This window comes from Pleurodeles waltl, chromosome 1_2 (assembly GCF_031143425.1).
Source record: "Pleurodeles waltl isolate 20211129_DDA chromosome 1_2, aPleWal1.hap1.20221129, whole genome shotgun sequence".
Lineage (NCBI taxonomy): Eukaryota > Metazoa > Chordata > Amphibia > Caudata > Salamandridae > Pleurodeles > Pleurodeles waltl.
The window spans coordinates 1194750436-1194773643 of NC_090437.1; the positions used below are offsets into that span (position 1 = coordinate 1194750436).

At 44.0% G+C, this 23208-nt stretch overlaps 1 protein-coding gene across 1 annotated transcript in view; it reads left to right on the forward strand.

Annotated features, from left to right (window-relative positions):
- NOP14 (NOP14 nucleolar protein) overlaps nt 1–23208 on the forward strand; it is a 143496-nt gene that overhangs the window by 37541 nt on the left and 82747 nt on the right. The window contains exons 2-3 of the mRNA XM_069203512.1: nt 19863–19997; nt 20727–20868. Of these exons, the coding sequence (XP_069059613.1) occupies nt 19863–19997; nt 20727–20868 (277 nt within the window). The remainder of the gene's footprint in view (nt 1–19862; nt 19998–20726; nt 20869–23208) is intronic.

Consider the following 23208-nt stretch of genomic DNA (forward strand, 5'->3'; position numbering starts at 1 on the left):
ACGCTCAGACCTTTTGATCTCTGCAGCAGCGGTGGGAGCAGATTTATGGTCCTCTTGGAGACTATGTAAACCTTCTGTCTCAAATGCAGGCTGAGTGAGTGCAGCAGTCTGCTCCTTCCCCCCACCATAAATGCTGTATTTGTGCGCCAGAAGCCTGGGCAGAAGGCAGAAGCTAAAAGAAAACAAGCCCGATAAAGTTTGCTCGTTATTGAAGACCTGTGCAAGAATACATAATGCTGTGATTTTGCGGTTTAATGGTACGGATGGGAAGCAACACTGAAAACATGGGCAGTGGGGTTATGAGGGAGGAACACCGCACTTTGGGGAAAGAGCATGAAAACACATGCACTTTCTTGGAATGTGCAAAGAAAAGGAAAAAGGGTAGTTCCATGCTGTGAGCTTTGAAAGAGTAGAAGTCACCCATTCAAAAGGAATATAAGGAAACTGTGCTCCAGGGAAGGAGGGGCAAAAACAAGAAGAAGAATTCAAGCCATCAAATAAGAAGCAAACACATGAGAGTGGCAAGAAGCCATTCACTGGTAAGCCGTGGGCTGGCCAAAAGCCCACTGTGAAGTCTCATGTTATCCAAAATAGGTGTTCGTCAACTTAACCTGTAGGCAAGACTACGATGTTACCATGCCAGTCAAAGTTATGCTAGAGAGAGCACCACACTGCGATGTTTGCTTTTGTAGTGCCAAATAAAATATATTTGAGCCATGTCCTATGCTGTCTTTGGGTTTTTTCTGTGAAAATAAAGAAGCTTGGATGAATTGTTTGTGTAGTTGTCAGTTTTACCCCTTCAGTAAAAGGACTATCTGGCACGTTCTACTATGTAGTTCTCTGAATGTTATAAGCTATGTCTTGTATTATCCCGTATGTTTGTCCACATACCTGACTTCATACATTGTAGCATGTTCAACAAATTGGGAGCAAAACACCCACCTAATGAACATTAGCATACATGCCAACCCTCCTGGTTCAGTTGGGGGGACTACTGATTTCAAGGCTAGCCTCCCGACTCCCAATTCCTGCATGCAAAAACCTGATTCCTCTGCAGGCTTCAGCTGACCGGGACTGGTCTTGTGTGACTTGGAGCATCCCCTTCTCCTGCAAACCAATCCACAACATTTTTGTATCACTTTCTCTGCCAGCCGTAGCGCTTTCTCTGGACAGGTAAAAAAAAAAAATGTATTTACACTCTAATATCGGTTCTGCAGCAGCTCACATGCAAGTCCAATATACGAGAATAACCAAATGTAGGCCTCACTAGAAGTCAATGGAGAAAATACAGTCTCTCAATTTTATTTGTTTAATTCTTCCACCTTTCTCTTCTAAAATGTAGGCATGTATGCATTAGACCCAGTTTATCTAAAAATAAGCCCTCACTGATGTATTGCTACTTATATCATCAGATTCAGGAAAAGGCTCTTATTGTATTTATCATCTCTCGTCTTTCATCTTGAACACTTGCCGCTTGTTCAAAAGTAGATGGTATTTCGTGACAGGAAGAGGGACATCATCCAGAATATTAAGAGCAACATTTCTGCTTACTGTCGGGAGGTGGAGGAGGGTTCGGGTCCACCCTTTGTCATTAAAGTATCTGCTAATTCCAGTTTGAAACTGGTGTTGATATTAGCTTCCTGGTTACAAAGCCGCTTTTCATAGCTTGCTTCTGGAATTTCTTTCCCAATTGCTTTTGGGTAGCCAACTTTTGTTTCAATGGGGGAATCTATTCACCACATGGATGCTGCAGTGCAGGCCATGTGATACAAATTTGCACATCTTATTCATTGGATTTGCTTTCCAAATCACTTTAGCACGGTTTAGGATTGTTTGTCATGACTGTCAGTGGTCGGCTTTCAGTCATTCAGCTTCCACTTACATAGCCTGACCGTGTTGCCACACTTGAAAATACTTCTATAACACCACAATAATATACACATTCTGTTTTCTAGAAAAATGTCAATTACTATTTTAACACCCTTTTTATGCCTGTTTTATTTGTAGCTCAGAGAAAAGAGGAGGATTATCGCATTGAAAGCACTATAGAAAAAAGGCTATATTGAGGTTCACATCTAATTCTAGCAATCCTATTCTGGGCGCACTCCCCCCTTAGCTGGTTGTAGTTATAAACCACACATATTAAGCATGCATTCAGGTGTTTTTGATGAGTGATTAAATGACACTTCATTTGGCATCTGTTGAAACACCAAGACATTTGAGATTTGTAAGCATATGTATTTATCTTGCATAATTGCCAACAAGATACATCCTGACTGAGTTTTGGCTTGGAAAGTTTTGGGAGGGCCCAGTTGCAATATATTTAAGAAGCTATTTAAGTTTTGCCTCCCTCAAACCTTTATCTCTTTGCTGTGAAAGGCCAGGCCCTTCTTCGTCAGTGCAGTATGGGAGAATTTCTTTTGACTGCGTAATCATAGGGTCAGCATTTGTGTGGTGGACATTAAATGGTAGATGATGATGGTGGTCTTTTATAGTATACATTAAACTCCGTAGTGCTGTTCCCAGGTCCAGTCTCTATCTTATACAGTGGGATATTTTCCTGTTGGTCCAGTTGTTCTAAATCAAGATTGTGTTCAGTACACTGGTCTTCTAATGATTTAATTAATCCTTTGGTGCACATGGTCTATTTTGTGCATGGCTGCTGTGGATTAAGCTTCCCAACTAAATTTGCAGCTACCTATTTTATGGCCCGCATTGACCCATTTGGATTTGGGGGGATGGAGAGACGATTCTAACGAAAGTACCAGAAGATCTATTTTCAGTTTTTTGTTAACTGACTTCCAGACCAGGAGGATGGATTAAATAATGGGGTTGATTGGCACGTAATCTGTGGATCTGACATAACAGAATATCTCAAGATCTGGTGGTTTTGTAGCAGTGATAGTTGGAATTGAACTCGTAACGGATTGGATCGAGAGTGAATGTCGAAGTATGCTAGCTGTGACAATTGTTGGGCTAAGAAATTGTGTTCCATATGCTTTAGTCTATGGCTGCTAGCATTGGGCACAATGTGTATTTTGAAATCCTTCCTGCGTGGTTTTGTTGAGTGCCCCCCCCAAAAAAAAAGAAAATAAATCTGTCTGCTAATGTTAGGGGGGGGAACAAAAAAACCTTTTTGGAATCAAAAGTGGGTGCATACCAAAATGTATTTGAACCGAGAAGCAGCAGTCATTTTGATAGCCTGGACCCTACCCAAAAGGCGAAGTTGAAAGCTGGACTATCAGATGAAATCGTTGATAGTCTTAGACATCAGGGGGATTAGGTTATCTTCCACCATATATTTCAGGTCTCTATGAGCTATGTAAACAGTTAGGTTTTTACGTTTCCCCCATTTTATCTTAGAAAAAGAAAAGGCTGTTATCATGGATAGTAAATTCAGGATGGAAATTCTGCGATCCGTGAACAGTGTGCCTTAGATTCTCCTGCTCAGGTGGCTATTCCTTTTATATCAATTCTGATAAATGGCTGCAGAGAGTGGTTCTAAAGGTAATGGGAATAAAGAGGAGAAAGCAGGGCCAGAATGCAGCCCTGTCTAGTGCCTCTATGGGAGATGACTCGCATAAGAAACTCCCAGTGCTCACCTGTTGTAGGAAAGTACCATCTTGCCTGGCATGTTACCCCCATTTTTCACTGTATATGTATATGTTGTTTTAGTTGTATGTGTCACTGGGACCCTGGTAACCCAGGGCCCCAGTGCTCATAAGTGTGCCTGAATGTGTTACCTGTGTAGTGACTAACTGTCTCACTGAGGCTCTGCTAATCAGAACCTCAGTGGTTATGCTCTCTCATTTCTTTCCAAATTGTCACTAACAGGCTAGTGACCATTTTTACCAATTTACATTGGCTTACTGGAACACCCTTATAATTCCCTAGTATATGGTACTGAGGTACCCAGGGTATTGGGGTTCCAGGAGATCCCTATGGGCTGCAGCATTTCTTTTGCCACCCATAGGGAGCTCTGACAATTCTTACACAGGCCTGCCACTGCAGCCTGAGTGAAATAACGTCCACGTTATTTCTCAGCCATTTTACACTGCACTTAAGTAACTTATAAGTCACCTATATGTCTAACCTTTACCTGGTAAAGGTTAGGTGCAAAGTTACTTAGTGTGAGGGCACCCTGACACTAGCCAAGGTGCCTCCACATTGTTCAGAGCCAATTCCCTGAACTTTGTGAGTGCGGGGACACCATTACACGCGTGCACTACATATAGGTTACTACCTATATGTAGCTTCACAATGGTAACTCCGAATATGGCCATGTAACATGTCTATGATCATGGAATTGCCCCCTCTATGCCATCCTGGCATTGTTGGCACAATTCCATGATCCCAGTGGTCTGTAGCACAGACCCTGGTACTGCCAAACTGCCCTTCCTGGGGTTTCACTGCAGCTGCTGCCAACCCCTCAGACAGGCATCTGCCCTCCTGGGGTCCAGCCAGGCCTGGCCCAGGATGGCAGAACAAAGAACTTCCTCTGAGAGAGGGTGTGACACCCTCTCCCTTTGGAAAATGGTCTGAAGGCAGGGGAGGAGTAGCCTCCCCCAGCCTCTGGAAATGCTTTGTTGGGCACAGATGTGCCCAATTCTGCATAAGCCAGTCTACACCGGTTCAGGGACCCCTTAGCCCCTGCTCTGGCGCGAAACTGGACAAAGGAAAGGGGAGTGACCACTCCCCTGACCTGCACCTCCCCTGGGAGGTGTCCAGAGCTCCTCCAGTGTGCTCCAGACCTCTGCCATCTTGGAAACAGAGGTGCTGCTGGCACACTGGACTGCTCTGAGTGGCCAGTGCCACCAGGTGACGTCAGAGACTCCTTGTGATAGGCTCCTTCAGGTGTTGCTAGCCTATCCTCTCTCCTAGGTAGCCAAACCCTCTTTTCTGGCTATTTAGGGTCTCTGTCTCTGGGGAAACTTTAGATAACGAATGCAAGAGCTCATCCGAGTTCTTCTGCATCTCTCTCTTCACCTTCTGATAAGGAATCGACTGCTGACCGCGCTGGAAGCCTGCAAACCTGCAACATAGTAGCAAAGACGACTACTGCAACTCTGTAACGCTGATCCTGCCGCCTTCTCGACTGTTTTCCTGCTTGTGCATGCTGTGGGGGTAGTCTGCCTCCTCTCTGCACCAGAAGCTCCGAAGAAATCTCCCGTGGGTCGACGGAATCTTCCCCCTGCAACCGCAGGCACCAAAAAGCTGCATTACCGGTCCCTTGGGTCTCCTCTCAGCACGACGAGCGAGGTCCCTCGAATCCAGCGACTCTGTCCAAGTGACCCCCACAGTCCAGTGACTCTTCAGTCCAAGTTTGGTGGAGGTAAGTCCTTGCCTCACCTCGCTGGGCTGCATTGCTGGGAACCGCGACTTTGCAGCTACTCCGGCCCCTGTGCACTTCCGGCGGAAATCCTTTGTGCACAGCCAAGCCTGGGTCCACGGCACTCTAACCTGCATTGCACGACTTTCTAAGTTGGTCTCCGGCGACGTGGGACTCCTTTGTGCAACTTCGGCGAGCACCGTTTCACGCATCCTCGTAGTGCCTGTTTCTGGCACTTCTCCGGGTGCTACCTACTTCAGTGAGGGCTCTTTGTCTTGCTCGACGTCCCCTCTCTCTTCAGGTCCAATTTGCGACCTCCTGGTCCCTCCTGGGCCTCAGCAGCGTCCAAAAAAGGTTACCGCACGATTTGCAGCTAGCAAGGCTTGTTGGCGTTCTTTCGGCGGGAAAACACTTCTGCACGACTCTCCACGGCGAGAGGGATCCGTCCACCAAAGGGGAAGTCTCTAGCCCTTTTCGTTCCTGCAGAAACCTCAGCTTCTTCTGTCCAGTAGAAGCTTCTTTGCACCGGCAGCTGGCATTTCCTGGGCATCTGCCCATCTCCGACTTGCTTGTGACTTTTGGACTTGGTCCCCTTGTTCCACAGGTACCCTAGATTGGAAATCCACAGTTGTTGCATTGCTGGTTTGTGTCTTTCCTGCATTATTCCTCTAACACGACTTCTTTGTCCTTAGGGGAACTTTAGTGCACTTTGCACTCACTTTTCAGGGTCTTGGGGAGGGTTATTTTTCTAACTCTCACTATTTTCTAATAGTCCCAGCGACCCTCTACAAGGTCACATAGGTTTGGGGTCCATTCGTGGTTCGCATTCCACTTTTGGAGTATATGGTTTGTGTTGCCCCTATCCCTATGTTTCCCCATTGCATCCTATTGTAGCTATACATTGTTTGCACTGTTTTCTAAGACTATACTGCATATTTTTGCTATTGTGTATATATATCTTGTGTATATTTCCTATCCTCTCACTGAGGGTACACTCTAAGATACTTTGGCATATTGTCATAAAAATAAAGTACCTTTATTTTTAGTATAACTGTGTATTGTGTTTTCTTATGATATTGTGCATATGACACTAAGTGGTACTGTAGTAGCTTCACACGTCTCCTAGTTCAGCCTAAGCTGCTCTGCTAAGCTACCATTATCTATCAGCCTAAGCTGCTAGACCCCCTATACACTAATAAGGGATAACTGGGCCTGGTGCAAGGTGCAAGTACCCCTTGGTACTCACTACAAGCCAGTCCAGCCTCCTACATTGGTTGTGCAGTGGTGGGATAAGTGCTTGAGACTACTTACCACTCTTGTCATTGTACTTTTCATAAGAGAAAAATATACAAAACAAGGTCAGTGTATATACACATAGCTAAAAAGTTTTGCATTTCCTCTTTTCACTCTTTTCTAAGTGCTGAAAAGTACTTCTAACTTTCTAAAAAGTTTAAAAAGTTTTTTTTCTCGGTCTTTCTAAAAGCTCTGACAAACTTTTTATCTTTTACTATCACTTTAACTCTCTCTAAAAATGTCTGGCACAGGCCAAAATGTTGATCTGTCCAAACTTGCATATGACAACCTTAGCTGGAAAAGAGCAAGGAGTCTCTGTATAGAGAGAGGTTTGAGTGTAGGGAAGAATCCTTCCTTGGAACTGTTACTTAACATGCTTAGAGAACAGGATAAGGCCATAGGTGCCTCATCTGTTGAAAAAGTACCTAATAGTTCTCAATCTGATTCAGGGACTCCCCCAGGAAAAGATTCAGGAAAAAAACTTCCTAGCCTGCCCATTACTAGACAGTCTAGCATAGTTGGGAATGATGATGAGCCACACCATACAAATAGTGTTGTCTCACATCATAGCAAAAGCATTTATTCTCACCATACTGGTAGTAATGTTTCTGTTAACCAAGCTGTTAGGGTGGCTTCTGTAAGGGACAGGTCTCCTTTTGTTCATTCCCATCATACCTCTGTATCTAGGAATGTCCCTCCCACCAACCCTGATGACAGAATGTTAGAGAGGGAACTCAATAAGTTGAGGGTGGAACAAACCAGACTGAAGCTTAAAAAGCAACAGCTGGATTTGGATAGACAGTCTTTGGAACTAGAGAAGGAAAGACAGAAGTTGGGTTTAGAAACCCATGGTGGCAGCAGCAGTATTCCCCATAGTCATCCTGCAAAAGAGCATGATTCCAGGAATCTGCACAAGATAGTTCCCCCTTATAAGGAGGGGGATGACATTAACAAGTGGTTTGCTGCACTTGAGAGGGCCTGTGTTGTACAGGATGTCCCTCAAAGGCAGTGGGCTGCTATCCTATGGCTATCATTTAGTGGAAAAGGTAGGGATAGGCTCCTTACTGTGAAAGAAAATGATGCTAATAATTTCCAAGTTCTTAAGAATGCACTCCTGGATGGTTATGGCTTAACCACTGAACAGTACAGGATAAAGTTCAGAGAGACCAAAAAGGAGTCTTCACAAGACTGGGTTGATTTCATTGACCATTCAGTGAAGGCCTTGGAGGGGTGGTTACATGGCAGTAAAGTTACTGATTATGACAGCCTGTATAACTTGATCCTGAGAGAGCATATTCTTAATAATTGTGTGTCTGATTTGTTGCACCAGTACTTGGTGGACTCTGATCTGACCTCTCCCCAAGAATTGGGAAAGAAGGCAGACAAATGGGTCAGAACAAGAGTGAACAGAAAAGTTCATACAGGGGGTGACAAAGATGGCAACAAAAAGAAGGATGGTAAGTCTTCAGACAAGGGTGGGGACAAATCTAAAAATGAGTCTTCATCAGGCCCACAAAAACACTCTGGTGGGGGTGGTGGGTCCAAATCCTCCTTTAATCAGAACAAGGAAAAGAAACCATGGTGCTATTTATGTAAAATAAAAGGCCATTGGACAACAGATCCCAGTTGTCCAAAGAAAGGCACCACTGCTCCTACCACTACAACCCCTACTGCTACACCTAGTGTCCCTACTAATAGCAGTGGTGGTGGGAGCAAACCTACTAATAGCCAATCCAAGGGAGTAGCTGGGCTCACTTTTGGTAATTTAGTTGGGGTTGGCCTTGTTAGGGAGGCCACAGAGGCTGTGTTAGTCTCTGAGGGGGCTATTGATTTAGCCACCTTAGTTGCTTGTCCCCTTAATATGGATAAGTACAAGCAGCTACCCCTAATAAATGGTGTTGAGGTTCAGGCCTACAGGGACACTGGTGCCAGTGTGACTATTGTCATAGAGAAACTGGTCCACCCTGAACAACACCTACTTGGTCACCAGTACCAAGTAACCGATGCTCACAACAACACACTTAGCCACCCCATGGCTGTTGTAAATCTCAACTGGGGGGGGGGTTACTGGTCCAAAGAAAGTTGTGGTAGCTTCAGATTTACCTGTAGACTGTCTATTAGGGAATGATTTGGAGACATCAGCTTGGTCAGATGTGGAGTTGGAGGCCCATGCAGCAATGCTGGGCATCCCAGGGCATATTTTTGCTTTGACAAGGGCTCAGGCCAAAAAGCAAAAAGGACAGGGAAGCTTGGATCCTGGAACAATGGACCAAGTGCTCCCTAAAGCTAGGGCTAGTAGAAGCAAACCACTTCCTACTATCCCTCCCTCTACAGTGGATTCAACTTCTGAGAAAGAAGAATTCCCTCCCTGTGCAGAACCTACACCAGAGGAGCTGGAAGCAGACACTGCGGAGCTTTTGGGTGAAGGGGGGCCTGCCAGAGAGGAGCTGAGTGTGGCACAGCAAACCTGTCCCACATTAGAGGGTCTCAGACAGCAAGCTGTCAAACAGGCTAATGGGGATGTCAGTGACTCTCACAGAGTTTACTGGGAGGACAACCTCTTGTACACTGAGCATAGGGATCCTAAACCTGGAGCTGCCAGGAGATTAGTGATTCCTCAGGAGTACAGAAAGTTCCTCCTAACACTGGCACATGACATTCCCCTAGCTGGGCACCTGGGTCAAATGAAAACTTGGGACAGATTGGTTCCATTGTTTCATTGGCCTAGGATGTCTGAGGACACAAAGGAATTTTGTAAGTCCTGTGAAACCTGTCAAGCCAGTGGCAAGACAGGTGGCACCCCAAAGGCACCCCTTATCCCACTGCCTGTGGTTGGGGTTCCCTTTGAAAGGGTAGGGGTTGACATAGTTGGCCCCCTTGACCCTCCTCCTGCTTCAGGCAATAGGTTTATCTTGGTGGTAGTGGACCATGCCACAAGATATCCTGAAGCTATTCCTTTAAGGACCACTACAGCTCCTGCAGTGGCAAAGGCCCTCCTGGGAATATTTTCCAGGGTGGGCTTCCCAAAGGAAGTAGTATCAGACAGGGGAAGCAATTTCATGTCTGCATACTTAAAGGCCATGTGGAAGGAGTGTGGTGTAACGTACAAGTTCACAACACCCTATCATCCACAAACAAATGGACTGGTGGAGAGATTTAATAAAACTCTCAAAGGCATGATTATGGGTCTCCCTGAAAAACTCCGCAGGAGATGGGATATCCTTCTACCATGCCTCCTTTTTGCCTACAGGGAGGTACCCCAGAAAGGAGTGGGCTTCAGCCCCTTTGAACTTCTTTTTGGACACCCTGTTAGGGGTCCACTCACACTTGTAAAGGAGGGTTGGGAACAACCTTTAAAAGCTCCTAAGCAGGATATTGTGGACTATGTACTTGGCCTCAGATCAAGGATGGCTGAGTACATGAAAAAGGCCAGTAAAAACCTTCAGGCCAGCCAAGAGCTCCAGAAGCAATGGCATGATCAGAAGGCTGTTTTGGTTCAGTACCAACCAGGGCAGAAAGTGTGGGTCTTGGAGCCTGTGGCCCCAAGAGCACTCCAAGATAAATGGAGTGGTCCCCACACAATTGTTGAAAAGAAGGGAGAAGTCACCTATTTAGTTGACTTAGGCACTGCCAGGAGTCCCCTTAGGGTGCTCCATGTCAACCGCCTGAAACCCTACTATGACAGGGCTGATCTCACCCTGCTCATGGCAACTGATGAGGGACAGGAAGAAGACAGTGATCCTCTACCTGATCTCTTCTCTTCCACAGAACAAGATGCTCTTGTGGAAGGTGTAGTTTTGGCTGATTGTCTTACTGCTGAGCAGAAAGATAATTGCATAAATCTCCTAGATCAATTCTCTGAACTCTTCTCTACTGTGCCAGGTACCACTTCTTGGTGTGAGCACACTATAGATACTGGAGACAGTTTACCTGTCAAAAGTAAGATCTATAGGCAGCCTGACCATGTCAGGGACTGCATAAAGCAAGAGGTCCAGAAAATGTTAGAACTAGGAGTAGTTGAGCACTCTGACAGTCCATGGGCTTCTCCTGTGGTACTGGTACCAAAACCCCATTCCAAAGATGGAAAGAAGGAAATGCGGTTTTGTGTAGACTATAGAGGTCTCAACTTGGTAACCAAAACTGATGCTCACCCTATACCCAGGGCAGATGAGCTCATAGATACACTGGCATCTGCCAAGTATCTAAGCACTTTTGATTTGACTGCAGGGTATTGGCAGATCAAATTATCAGAAGATGCTAAACCTAAGACTGCATTTTCTACCATTGGAGGACATTACCAGTTTACTGTAATGCCTTTTGGTTTGAAAAATGCACCTGCCACTTTTCAGAGGTTGGTGAACACAGTCCTGCAAGGGCTGGAAGCTTTCAGTGCAGCATATTTGGACGATATAGCTGTCTTTAGCTCCAGCTGGGATGATCACCTGGTCCACCTATGGAAAGTTTTGGAGGCCCTGCAAAAGGCAGGCCTCACTATCAAGGCTTCAAAGTGCCAGATAGGGCAGGGTAAGGTGGTTTATCTGGGACACCTTGTTGGTGGGGAACAGATTGCACCACTTCAGGGGAAAATCCAAACAATTATTGATTGGGTTCCCCCTACCACTCAGACTCAGGTGAGAGCCTTCCTAGGCCTCACTGGGTATTACAGGAGGTTCATTAAAGAACTATGGCTCCATTGCAGCCCCTCTTAATGACCTCACATCCAAGAAAATGCCTAAAAAGGTATTATGGACAGCAAACTGTCAAAAAGCTTTTGAGGAGCTGAAGCAGGCCATGTGCTCTGCACCTGTCCTGAAAAGCCCTTGTTACTCAAAATAATTCTATGTCCAAACTGATGCATCTGAATTAGGAGTAGGGGCAGTCCTATCACAACTTAATTCTGAGGGCCAGGATCAACCTGTTGCTTTTATTAGTAGGAGGTTGACCCCTAGAGAAAAGCGTTGGTCTGCCATTGAGAGGGAGGCCTTTGCTGTGGTCTGGGCTCTGAAGAAGTTGAGGCCATACCTGTTTGGCACTCACTTCATTGTTCAGACAGACCACAAACCTCTACTTTGGCTAAAACAAATGAAAGGTGAAAATCCTAAATTGTTGAGGTGGTCCATATCCCTACAGGGAATGGACTATACAGTGGAACATAGACCTGGGAGTAGCCACTCCAATGCAGATGGACTCTCCAGATATTTCCACTTAGACAATGAAGACTCATCAGGTCATGGCTAGTCTTATTGTCCTTCGTTTGGGGGGGGGGGGGTTGTGTAGGAAAGTACCATCTTGCCTGGCATGTTACCCCCATTTTTCACTGTATATATGTTGTTTTAGTTGTATGTGTCACTGGGACCCTGGTAACCCAGGGCCCCAGTGCTCATAAGTGTGCCTGAATGTGTTACCTGTGTAGTGACTAACTGTCTCACTGAGGCTCTGCTAATCAGAACCTCAGTGGTTATGCTCTCTCATTTCTTTCCAAATTGTCACTAACAGGCTAGTGACCATTTTTACCAATTTACATTGGCTTACTGGAACACCCTTATAATTCCCTAGTATATGGTACTGAGGTACCCAGGGTATTGGGGTTCCAGGAGATCCCTATGGGTTGCAGCATTTCTTTTGCCACCCATAGGGAGCTCTGACAATTCTTACACAGGCCTGCCACTGCAGCCTGAGTGAAATAACGTCCACGTTATTTCTCAGCCATTTTACACTGCACTTAAGTAACTTATAAGTCACCTATATGTCTAACCTTTACCTGGTAAAGGTTAGGTGCAAAGTTACTTAGTGTGAGGGCACCCTGGCACTAGCCAAGGTGCCCCCACATTGTTCAGAGCCAATTCCCTGAACTTTGTGAGTGCGGGGACACCATTACATGCGTGCACTACATATAGGTCACTACCTATATGTAGCTTCACAATGGTAACTCCGAATATGGCCATGTAACATGTCTATGATCATGGAATTGCCCCCTCTATGCCATCCTGGCATTGTTGGCACAATTCCATGATCCCAGTGGTCTGTAGCACAGACCCTGGTACTGCCAAACTGCCCTTCCTGGGGTTTCACTGCAGCTGCTGCTGCTGCCAACCCCTCAGACAGGCATCTGCCCTCCTGGGGTCCAGCCAGGCCTGGCCCAGGATGGCAGAACAAAGAACTTCCTCTGAGAGAGGGTGTGACACCCTCTCCCTTTGGAAAATGGTGTGAAGGCAGGGGAGGAGTAGCCTCCCCCAGCCTCTGGAAATGCTTTGTTGGGCACAGATGTGCCCAATTCTGCATAAGCCAGTCTACACCGGTTCAGGGACCCCTTAGCCCCTGCTCTGGCGTGAAACTGGACAAAGGAAAGGGGAGTGACCACTCCCCTGACCTGCACCTCCCCTGGGAGGTGTCCAGAGCTCCTCCAGTGTGCTCCAGACCTCTGCCATCTTGGAAACAGAGGTGCTGCTGGCACACTGGACTGCTCTGAGTGGCCAGTGCCACCAGGTGACGTCAGAGACTCCTTGTGATAGGCTCCTTCAGGTGTTGCTAGCCTATCCTCTCTCCTAGGTAGCCAAACCCTCTTTTCTGGCTATTTAGCGTCTCTGTCTCTGGGGAAACTTTAGATAACGAATGCAAGAGCTCATCCGAGTTCCTCTGCATCTCTCTCTTCACCTTCTGATAAGGAATCGACTGCTGACCGCGCTGGAAGCCTGCAAACCTGCAACATAGTAGCAAAGACGACTACTGCAACTCTGTAACGCTGATCCTGCCGCCTTCTCGACTGTTTTCCTGCTTGTGCATGCTGTGGGGGTAGTCTGCCTCCTCTCTGCACCAGAAGCTCCGAAGAAATCTCCCGTGGGTCGACGGAATCTTCCCCCTGCAACCGCAGGCACCAAAAAGCTGCATTACCGGTCCCTTGGGTCTCCTCTCAGCACGACGAGCGAGGTCCCTCGAATCCAGCGACTCTGTCCAAGTGACCCCCACAGTCCAGTGACTCTTCAGTCCAAGTTTGGTGGAGGTAAGTCCTTGCCTCACCTCGCTGGGCTGCATTGCTGGGAACCGCGACTTTGCAGCTACTCCGGCCCCTGTGCACTTCCGGCGGAAATCCTTTGTGCACAGCCAAGCCTGGGTCCACGGCACTCTAACCTGCATTGCACGACTTTCTAAGTTGGTCTCCGGCGACGTGGGACTCCTTTGTGCAACTTCGGCGAGCACCGTTTCACGCATCCTCGTAGTGCCTGTTTCTGGCACTTCTCCGGGTGCTACCTGCTTCAGTGAGGGCTCTTTGTCTTGCTCGACGTCCCCTCTCTCTACAGGTCCAATTTGCGACCTCCTGGTCCCTCCTGGGCCTCAGCAGCGTCCAAAAACGCTAACCGCACGATTTGCAGCTAGCAAGGTTTGTTGGCGTTCTTTCGGCGGGAAAACACTTCTGCACGACTCTCCACGGCGAGAGGGATCCGTCCACCAAAGGGGAAGTCTCTAGCCCTTTTCGTTCCTGCAGAAACCTCAGCTTCTTCTGTCCAGTAGAAGCTTCTTTGCACCCGCAGCTGGCATTTCCTGGGCATCTGCCCATCTCCGACTTGCTTGTGACTTTTGGACTTGGTCCCCTTGTTCCACAGGTACCCTAGATTGGAAATCCACAGTTGTTGCATTGCTGGTTTGTGTCTTTCCTGCATTATTCCTCTAACACGACTTCTTTGTCCTTAGGGGAACTTTAGTGCACTTTGCACTCACTTTTCAGGGTCTTGGGGAGGGTTATTTTTCTAACTCTCACTATTTTCTAATAGTCCCAGCGACCCTCTACAAGGTCACATAGGTTTGGGGTCCATTCGTGGTTCGCATTCCACTTTTGGAGTATATGGTTTGTGTTGCCCCTATCCCTATGTTTCCCCATTGCATCCTATTGTAGCTATACATTGTTTGCACTGTTTTCTAAGACTATACTGCATATTTTTGCTATTGTGTATATATATCTTGTGTATATTTCCTATCCTCTCACTGAGGGTACACTCTAAGATACTTTGGCATATTGTCATAAAAATAAAGTACCTTTATTTTTAGTATAACTGTGTATTGTGTTTTCTTATGATATTGTGCATATGACACTAAGTGGTACTGTAGTAGCTTCACACGTCTCCTAGTTCAGCCTAAGCTGCTCTGCTAAGCTACCATTATCTATCAGCCTAAGCTGCTAGACACCCTATACACTAATAAGGGATAACTGGGCCTGGTGCAAGGTGCAAGTACCCCTTGGTACTCACTACAAGCCAGTCCAGCCTCCTACACCTGTGCTCTTGCATTTATATGAAGTCACCTAACTTGAAATATGAAGTCTTGACTCAGACCATCTTCCTTCAGAGTTCTGAGTAGGTAATTCCAATCATTGGGGTCTAAAGTCTTCTTCGTGTTGAGGGAGAGTGTGCTTACTACTTCTGTAGAGTCCCGGACTAGCCATAGGAGATGTGAGAGAGTTTATAGATGATTCATCTAGGATCTACCCTAGGTTTCATTTGGCACCATCTGTTAGTATCTTGGTTAATGTCCACATTCATCAGATAGATTATTCGATAACTGGCACAATTCATCGGATCCTTCCCAGATCTGCATATCAAGTGGAATTGGTGCATTATATGCGATTGATGTCAGTTCTCCAGCAAGCACAGTTGGTTCTAGGGTGGATTTCGCCTGACAAATCCAGGGAATCAATCTTCTCAAGGAGAATTGTTATAGGATTAGTCACATATCACTACAGAGGTTTTATCTGTAGTGATTTCCCCCTCTAGAGACTCCTGCCCTTGTCAGATAATAGTAGAAGGTGAGGAAGGCCATGAAATGGCCCTCAGCCTCTACGGTGTCAGTGGCCCTTGTCAAGGTTTGTGAAGGCCTTTTTTAGGAGGAGGTGAAAGCACGTACAGTGTGCAAGGGAAACATGCAGAGTTCACCTTGATAATTGTAGAAACCCAAAATGACATTCTGTGGTTTCTTTCGACATAATTGTGCCCAGACAACAAGTTGCCAAGCTTTTTCTTCGTATTCATGATGCCGCCACTTTAGTCTGCTCAATGCATATTCGACCCTGTATGGCAGTGGTTCCCAGCCTTTTGACTTCAGCGTACCCCCACTTCATCGTTACTGGAATCCGGGGACTCCCACTCAGTCATTACTGGAAGCCACGGAGCCAGGCCTAAACATTGTTGAGGATTTGAACTGCAAAACAGTACACAAAAATACAGAAACAAGCATTCCATCAAACACATACACAAATGATAACATTTTATTTAAATTGCAAACAAATAAAACAAAAAATAATAATTTTAATAGGAAGGTTAGAGCTTTTCTAAATTCAATTGAAGCCACACATCATCCATACTATAGTCTGTTTGATGCCCCTGCACTGCTCCCACTAATCAATCTGAGGATCCTAATTTAATGTTTAGCCTCCGATTTCAAATTCCTTGACATTTACAGTACGTATTAAATATTTCAGTTGCACAATTAGCCACTTTGTTTATACACACTTTATTATTCTATTAATATTAGTTCATGTTCTAAGCAGTCACAGAGCTCCTGAGGAGGCTTTGCAGACTTCCAGGGGTCCCTGGACCACAGGTTGGGAACCACTGCTGGTAGTGGAAGAGTGAATTTAGTGCATATTTCTCCTGCTCAAGCAGTAGTAGTGTTTCCACTGTGGGCGTTCATCACATGCTTTGTCAGGTTTCTGATGGATTTCTCTAATTACCTCTGTGAACATTTGTGTTTGTTGTAGCAAGAGTTGAAACCATCAACATGCCTCTCCAAGAGGCCTTTCATGTTTATCTTTTGTGTTCAATAGTGTACTCTGTGTAGTCCTTTCCTCCAAGACTTTTTAAAACAAAATACAATTATAATATTTCAAGAAAATATGTAAAGAGGGTAGGCCATCTGTAAATATTCCAGGCAATTATAGAGGCCTCTCTCTGGAATGTTACTTATTGCAGCAATCCAAGTAACAACATATATAAATTCATCTTATTCCATGGCATCCTCCAAGTCCTGCATATATATCAAATCTTGTGTGTAACGTCTGGGTTCAGCATCATAGAGTGGATCAAATATCTCTATTGGGAATTCTCTTCTCAGCTTCTAGGTCAGTCCTTGCTCTGAGCAATTGTAATGCTCCTACCGCAGCCCATTGAAGGATGTTTTTGTGCTATCTATCTGTGGGTTGTTTTAAACCATTTAACGATGGTATAGCAGTTCCCACCTTGTTAACATAGCAACAAAATATGCTTTTAATTTTTCTCCTCTTTGTTTTGTACACAGTGCCAGCAGAAGTGATCATTTTGTTGCTTAACTACTTCAGCAATCAATTGGTTGGGCTCTTGTCCCTAGTCCCAACCTTATTTACAGGGGCATCCTCCCTTAGTGATCTATACAGGAGTGATATTGCATGGTGATTTACAAATGCAGAGGAAATTCTTACCATGTAAATGTGGCTGTGCTGGCATTACATAAATAATCCAGGATTAGTGCCTGTGGTAACGCTAGCAGTATTTATGCCTCAGTCTGCATCAACCAACCTCTCTCAGACTAATCACCCCTGTCTTTGCACTCTTCCTGTTTCCAACTAGTGTGCATAGCTTCTCGCCACAAGACTTTCAAACGTAGTAGACACCACAAATGGGCTTCTGGTGGTGTGGTATGTACTCCCACCAATTTATGGGTACACCTGTTCCACATGGGAACAATCCAAGAAATCAGGTGCTGGTTTACTAGATGCATTCTCCCCTATTGAAGGTAGACATCTTTTAGATCTATTGCTTCATAAAGCTTTTAAAGCTTTCCAGTAAAGAAGTCTCCCTATTGGGGCCATTTTCCTACTTTGATGTTATGTTTTAGGGGAATGTCAGGCAAAGCATTTTCAGGTCTGGAAGTGCAAGTTCTTCTTGTTCATATTGCATTTTTACTCTGTTTAGTTCAATCCTTGGGTGTGTTATGGCCCATACTATGATAGTGAAAAGGCTGTTTTGTTCATCAAAAATGTGCTGTTCCACCAAGTACCTGTGTAGCACCACCATCATCAATAGAGCCACCTATCCCATCAGTGAAAATGGTACCAACAGTTTCTCTTAGAACTTCAATGTTCCGGCCTGGTACTTTTGAGGATGCCTTGGCTATTGTGCATCACCCTCATTGTCAAATATTTTAGAGTATCAACTTGTTCTGAAAGTTCTGTGTCAGGCCATACTCCCCTCTTGTTTTGTGCCAACTCGCCCATTGAGCTAAACCTGGAATTTTGCCAGTTTGTTATAAGACTTAACACCAAAGCAGGTCCCTGAAGTAAATCAGTGTATCATCAGCATACATAGATCTCCCATAGGTGTGTTGTCAGTTGCTGCAAGCAACTCTATTGCCTTGGCAAAAAGCAGTGGCGACAGTAGACCCTTCTGGCGAGTGCAACATTCTATCTTTCTCATATTACATCTCTTGTCTTATCCCTGGCCCTTGGTAGAGTGTATAACTTTCTAGTATTTTAAGTTGCTCTTCAGAGCCGAGAAACCCTTGTGGTGTAAATAGTTTACAAGAATCTAAATAAAATTTAATTTATTCACATCCATCAAAGTGTCTCCCCAGTTGGAGTTGAATCAATTTCTCTCGTGTGCCAGACATTATGTGTAAGTTGGGACAAAAAACAGGTGACTCTATTAACCCATAAGCTCAGTCAGTGGCACTCTGTGGTAATGATTGATATCAAGAAAAACGATGTCCTTGAAACAAGTAACCTTTATTGAAGCACTCACACACGCTCCTAACAAACAAAACGCTCCTCATCGTAAGCCGACAGAAAGCGTTCCATTCAGAACATTCTAAAATCTGAATTCACTATTACACACTCTTAACGTTTGGGAATCCCTCAAAGTTTTTGCTTTTTTACTCCTAGCAGTCTGTTTAATAATAGTGTTTACACTCACTGCAGCAGAGTTTAAATATTTCCCTATATCATAGGAGTCCTAGCATTCTCACTTCGGCTTAATTATTTCTGTTTTCTTGGCAACTCAGCGTGTCCTTCGGATCACTAGAACCACCTGGCCATCGAGTAGAACAATCACCTGCTTGCTGAAGCTTGAAAATCATCTGTTGATTGGATTGCCAGGGAGCCCCAGGAGCTGATTCCCTCTCTTGGGGTAGTTGAATCTTTTCCATAAAGTTATTTTCCCCATTGAGCTTTCCATATAGCTCTGTGATGCTGGATCCTGGCATGGCTGTCTTAAGTGGTATTTGTCTCATGCCCATGCACTAAGATCTCAATAATAATGCACCCCAAAGTGTACAGATAGGATACCCAGGTAAGTTAAGATATGGAATCACGTCCCTATGGTGGAGAGACTCTAAGATGTCTGCTTTCTGTAGTCCGTTTTTATGGTCGATCTTGCAAGTGCACATGTATCTCGCATGTGAGAGGCTGTTGTGTTCAGTAAATGGCTTGGAAGCCCGAGTGTCACTCACCGTTTGTTGGTTTGCATGGCACTCTTCTTTACAGCCTCGTAATTCGTCAAGTAAGGTCTGGCATAATTTTCGTTCCTTTGTGTGGAGCAGGGATCAAGCACTAATTGATTTCACCTTAATTAGTACCTGTCCGCTGCTCCCGACGTGATCAATGTACTATTTTGTTCTAAATTTCAGTGCCCCGCAAACAGAAGGCTTGTGACTAGCAGAAATGTGCCCAGCAGGACAAACAAAATTGCAAAGTTTTATTTTTTAAAGCTAACTTTATTTTATTTTGTTAAGTCGTATTTTCTCAGTTGCTGTTATCAAAAAATGACAATTAACTTGTTCGAAATATGCAACACACATTGCATTTCAAATGCTCTTTTTCTATTATTGACAATCCAGGTCCTTCATCATATTTTCTTTTCCTGTTTATGTAGCTATCTTTTACAGTGACTCTTGATAATATTCTGGGGTGTCTAATGACTGTGTTGAGTTATAGGCATTTAGAGCATTCTGCTGTCCTTGCGGCACAATTTTTCATACATAAATGTTTTTTGGATTTCTTATTGACCGAATTGTGGTGGGAAGTCATTATGTTTGTCAAAGAAGAGAAGTTCATGTTTGTAGCACTGCTTAGTGAAGGAGGGTACTTGAGTCATAGGAGTGTAGCGTTTGACTTATACCATGAAGTTGAATGGTCGCCCTTTGCCTGGTCTGTTGTGTGACTACTGAGTAAATGATGTACCTTGGTTGTTGATTGTGATGTATTTTCCAACTTATATTTCAGCGCACTGCCACCCTTCTCAAAGAACACAAGCAGAGGGGGCGATCTAGTGTTTTCCGTGATAAACGTTTTGGCGAGTATGATACCAAATTAACACCAGAGGAGAAGATGATGAAGAGGTTTGCCTTAGAAAGACAGGTAACTTGTGTACTAACTATGATGAATACAATAGTGTATGTGTACAATAGAGTTTTTTTTTTCTCTTGGCTGATTTGTCTAAGTTTAGATTCTCAAGCTATGAAGAACAGTCAGGGCAGAGGCTGTTTTCTAAATGAGAAAACTTAACGTTTCAGGCAAACTGGCAAGGTCTATCACAAAGTAATAGGTCTTTTTTTAACACTGATTCTTTAATATGATCCTCGATTTAAAAGTGATTGGCTGCCATATTTGATGTGTTTTCTCTTGAGAGTCGGGCAGAATCTTAGTGTTGTATGATATTTGCACCAGTCTCTACAACTGACGTTCTGCCATACTCCTTACCCAGTGACTTCTTGCATGCAGTAGGTGACCAAAGTTTGACATGAGCTTCACTCTTCCTTGTATGTAGAGAGGAAAGGGTTTTGCTTAGTAAAGAAAACAAGAACTTAAATGTCCCTATATCAAATGTAACTTACTAAAAAAAAAATAGAATGACGTACACAATTATTTTGTGATGCACATGGTCTAGTGGGCAAAATTAACCTTAATTAGTAGTAACATAAATGACATAGAATTATTTTTCCAGAGCTTAATAGACCGTACTAGGCAGTACCTTTGTAGTGCTAAGCATTTTTGATGAGACACATTTTATGAGTGATCTACATATGCTGTATTTTCTACATATAAAATGTTGTTTAAACTGTACCAAAGTGATTTGTTTTTTTTTAGCGTAACCATGAAAAGAAGAACCTGTACAATCTCAACGAAGAGGAAGAATTGACCCACTTTGGGCAGTCGCTGGCAGATATTGAAAAGCTTAATGATATAGTTGAAAGCGATAGTGAAAATGAAGCGCAAGGAGCTTTGTCAGGTAAGTTTTGAGTGTCAATGTTTGTAGTGCGTATTCTTCATAACACACTTAAGTTCTATGCAGATAGAATATTTGTTAAGCTGTGAACTGTAATCCAAGCTACAGCAAGCTTATTTTGAGCTTTCATAACATTCATTCATCAAATTCATATATAACTTTACTAAAAATAATTCACAACTGAAGCCTTCCTATTCCCTAATCAAACCTCCAGGGTTTCCATTTTTAAGACCCCTGGGTCTAGACATGTGCTTTGGTCTCAGTTTTACTTAACAGATTCAGTCACGGCATAGTATGTGTTAAAAAAGACACAGCCCCTGCGTTAAGTTCTGTTCCTGCAAATTATTGCAGAGTAGATCAAAGCAATAGGCTGGAACTGAACGTTCTATACAAATTCTTATCTGTTGAGGGTCACCTGACTACAAATACATACCATCACCCAGCTATTTAGTATGATGTGTTGTTGTCTGGGCTTTGAATGATGTACAAGGTATACTGCAATCTAAATGTCTAGTAGTAGCAACTGATATTTTGATGTCTAGATCCAGAACATAGTTGTTTTTCCTGAGATGCACACATTTTTCGCTTCATTTGAATTTTAGCCAGTAGTTCTGGAGATATGACACATTTACAGTTACCTATGTTTACACTTAGGCTAAATATGTACTTGAAAAGATTTGAATGGAAGATCATTGGCTTATACCAGCGTGCCTGGGAGAAACCTGGTAGTGGTGGCAGGTCAGAAAAGAAGAGGGAGGAAGGGTTTATGGGGAAAATACTTATGAATGACTCCTGTGTAAGAGTCTTTTCAGTCACGTGAGATCCCAGGCAAAAACCTGGGCCTCCTGGAAGAGAAGGCAGGCCGGAAGGGTTGACACACACATGAAATACATTTTGATCTTTTTGGAAGACATGCTGTGGTTGCATTAGTTTTCTTTTTATGTTTTATGTGGGTGAGAGACCTTTTCAGCTTAGAAAGCATCCAGCCGTAGCCCGTTTTATATAGTTCTCCTGCAGATTTGGACTACAGGTGGCCATTTTCGATAGAACCTTACTAGTGTAGTAAAAGAGGCATGCTCTTGATGGGAACATATACCGTTGGCTAGTTTTCTTGGTTCAGTGTCGTGAAAGGATTTTGATGTTGTACACATCAAGTACTGTTCAAGTCTTGATGCATAAGATGCACTCAGTTACCCTTTTCGGAGGCATGAAATATTAGAATCTCCTTAATTAATCTCCATGGAGATTGATAACTTAATGTTTTCACCTACGTATGCATTTGACGGTTGATATTGTTTCCAAGAGAACCAGTAAGTGTTCTGACAATGTTTTTGGAAGTGCAGAAATTGCACGTTAGACATCATTGCCGTTGATGTTAGCATGTAGATTGTTCTTGAAGTTGCCTCATGCATAGTTGAGTGAAAGGCACATTGTCTTAGCTCAGTGGTGTTGATACAAGGCATCTCTTAAGTGGAGCAGGTCCTCAAACTGCAATAATACTTTAGTGGCCTACAGTAATTACCTCACTCTGCTCCTTGGCTGGTCTCTCTCCAGATCTATAATGGTGTTTCTTATCGGTATCGGATCATAAGCATTTGGGCTATATAAATGGACTAGTACAGTGGTTCCCAACCTTTTGACTCCTGAGGACCCCCACTGAATCACTACTGGTAGCCGGGGACTCCAAGCAATTTGTACGATTTAAGTTTCAACAATAAACAGTAATTCACAAAAAATACACAAACAAGTACACACCAAACAAATACTCGAATTAGTAAAGCTATCATTATTTTATATAAAACAAATATGCAAAAATCAAAAAATTTTAATGAGAAGATTGGCGCTGCATCTTTGCAACTGGATTTTCAATGTTTGGTTTTATTTAGGAGAGCAGAATTTTCAGGTCACATTCTACACTTCCCAAGCGATTTCTGTTTTTATTTTTTAGTTACATTAGATCTGAGAAAGCTTTGTCACATAAACATATGGTGGGGAAAGGAAGTAAAACCATAAGGGCCTCTGAACTCTCCATAGCCTCTCTGTCACATGTTATTAAATTGTTTTTATAGCATGTCTTATACCAGTGTAGAGTGTCTGTGCACTTTACAGGTGGCTACAAGGTGTAGGATTCACATGTCATCACTGGTAGGCTTTGTTCTAAAAGTGCTTGGTCTGGAGAAACAAAATCAGGATTTAGAACATAACACAGGGGTTAGTGTTGACTTTAATATTAAAAAGGTATTTCTACGCAAGCAAACCTTTTTAGCAGCATAATGAAAATGATAGAGTGGGAAAAAACATAACTTTCTAATTTGTGCCATGCGGTTTCCATGCAGCTCCTTG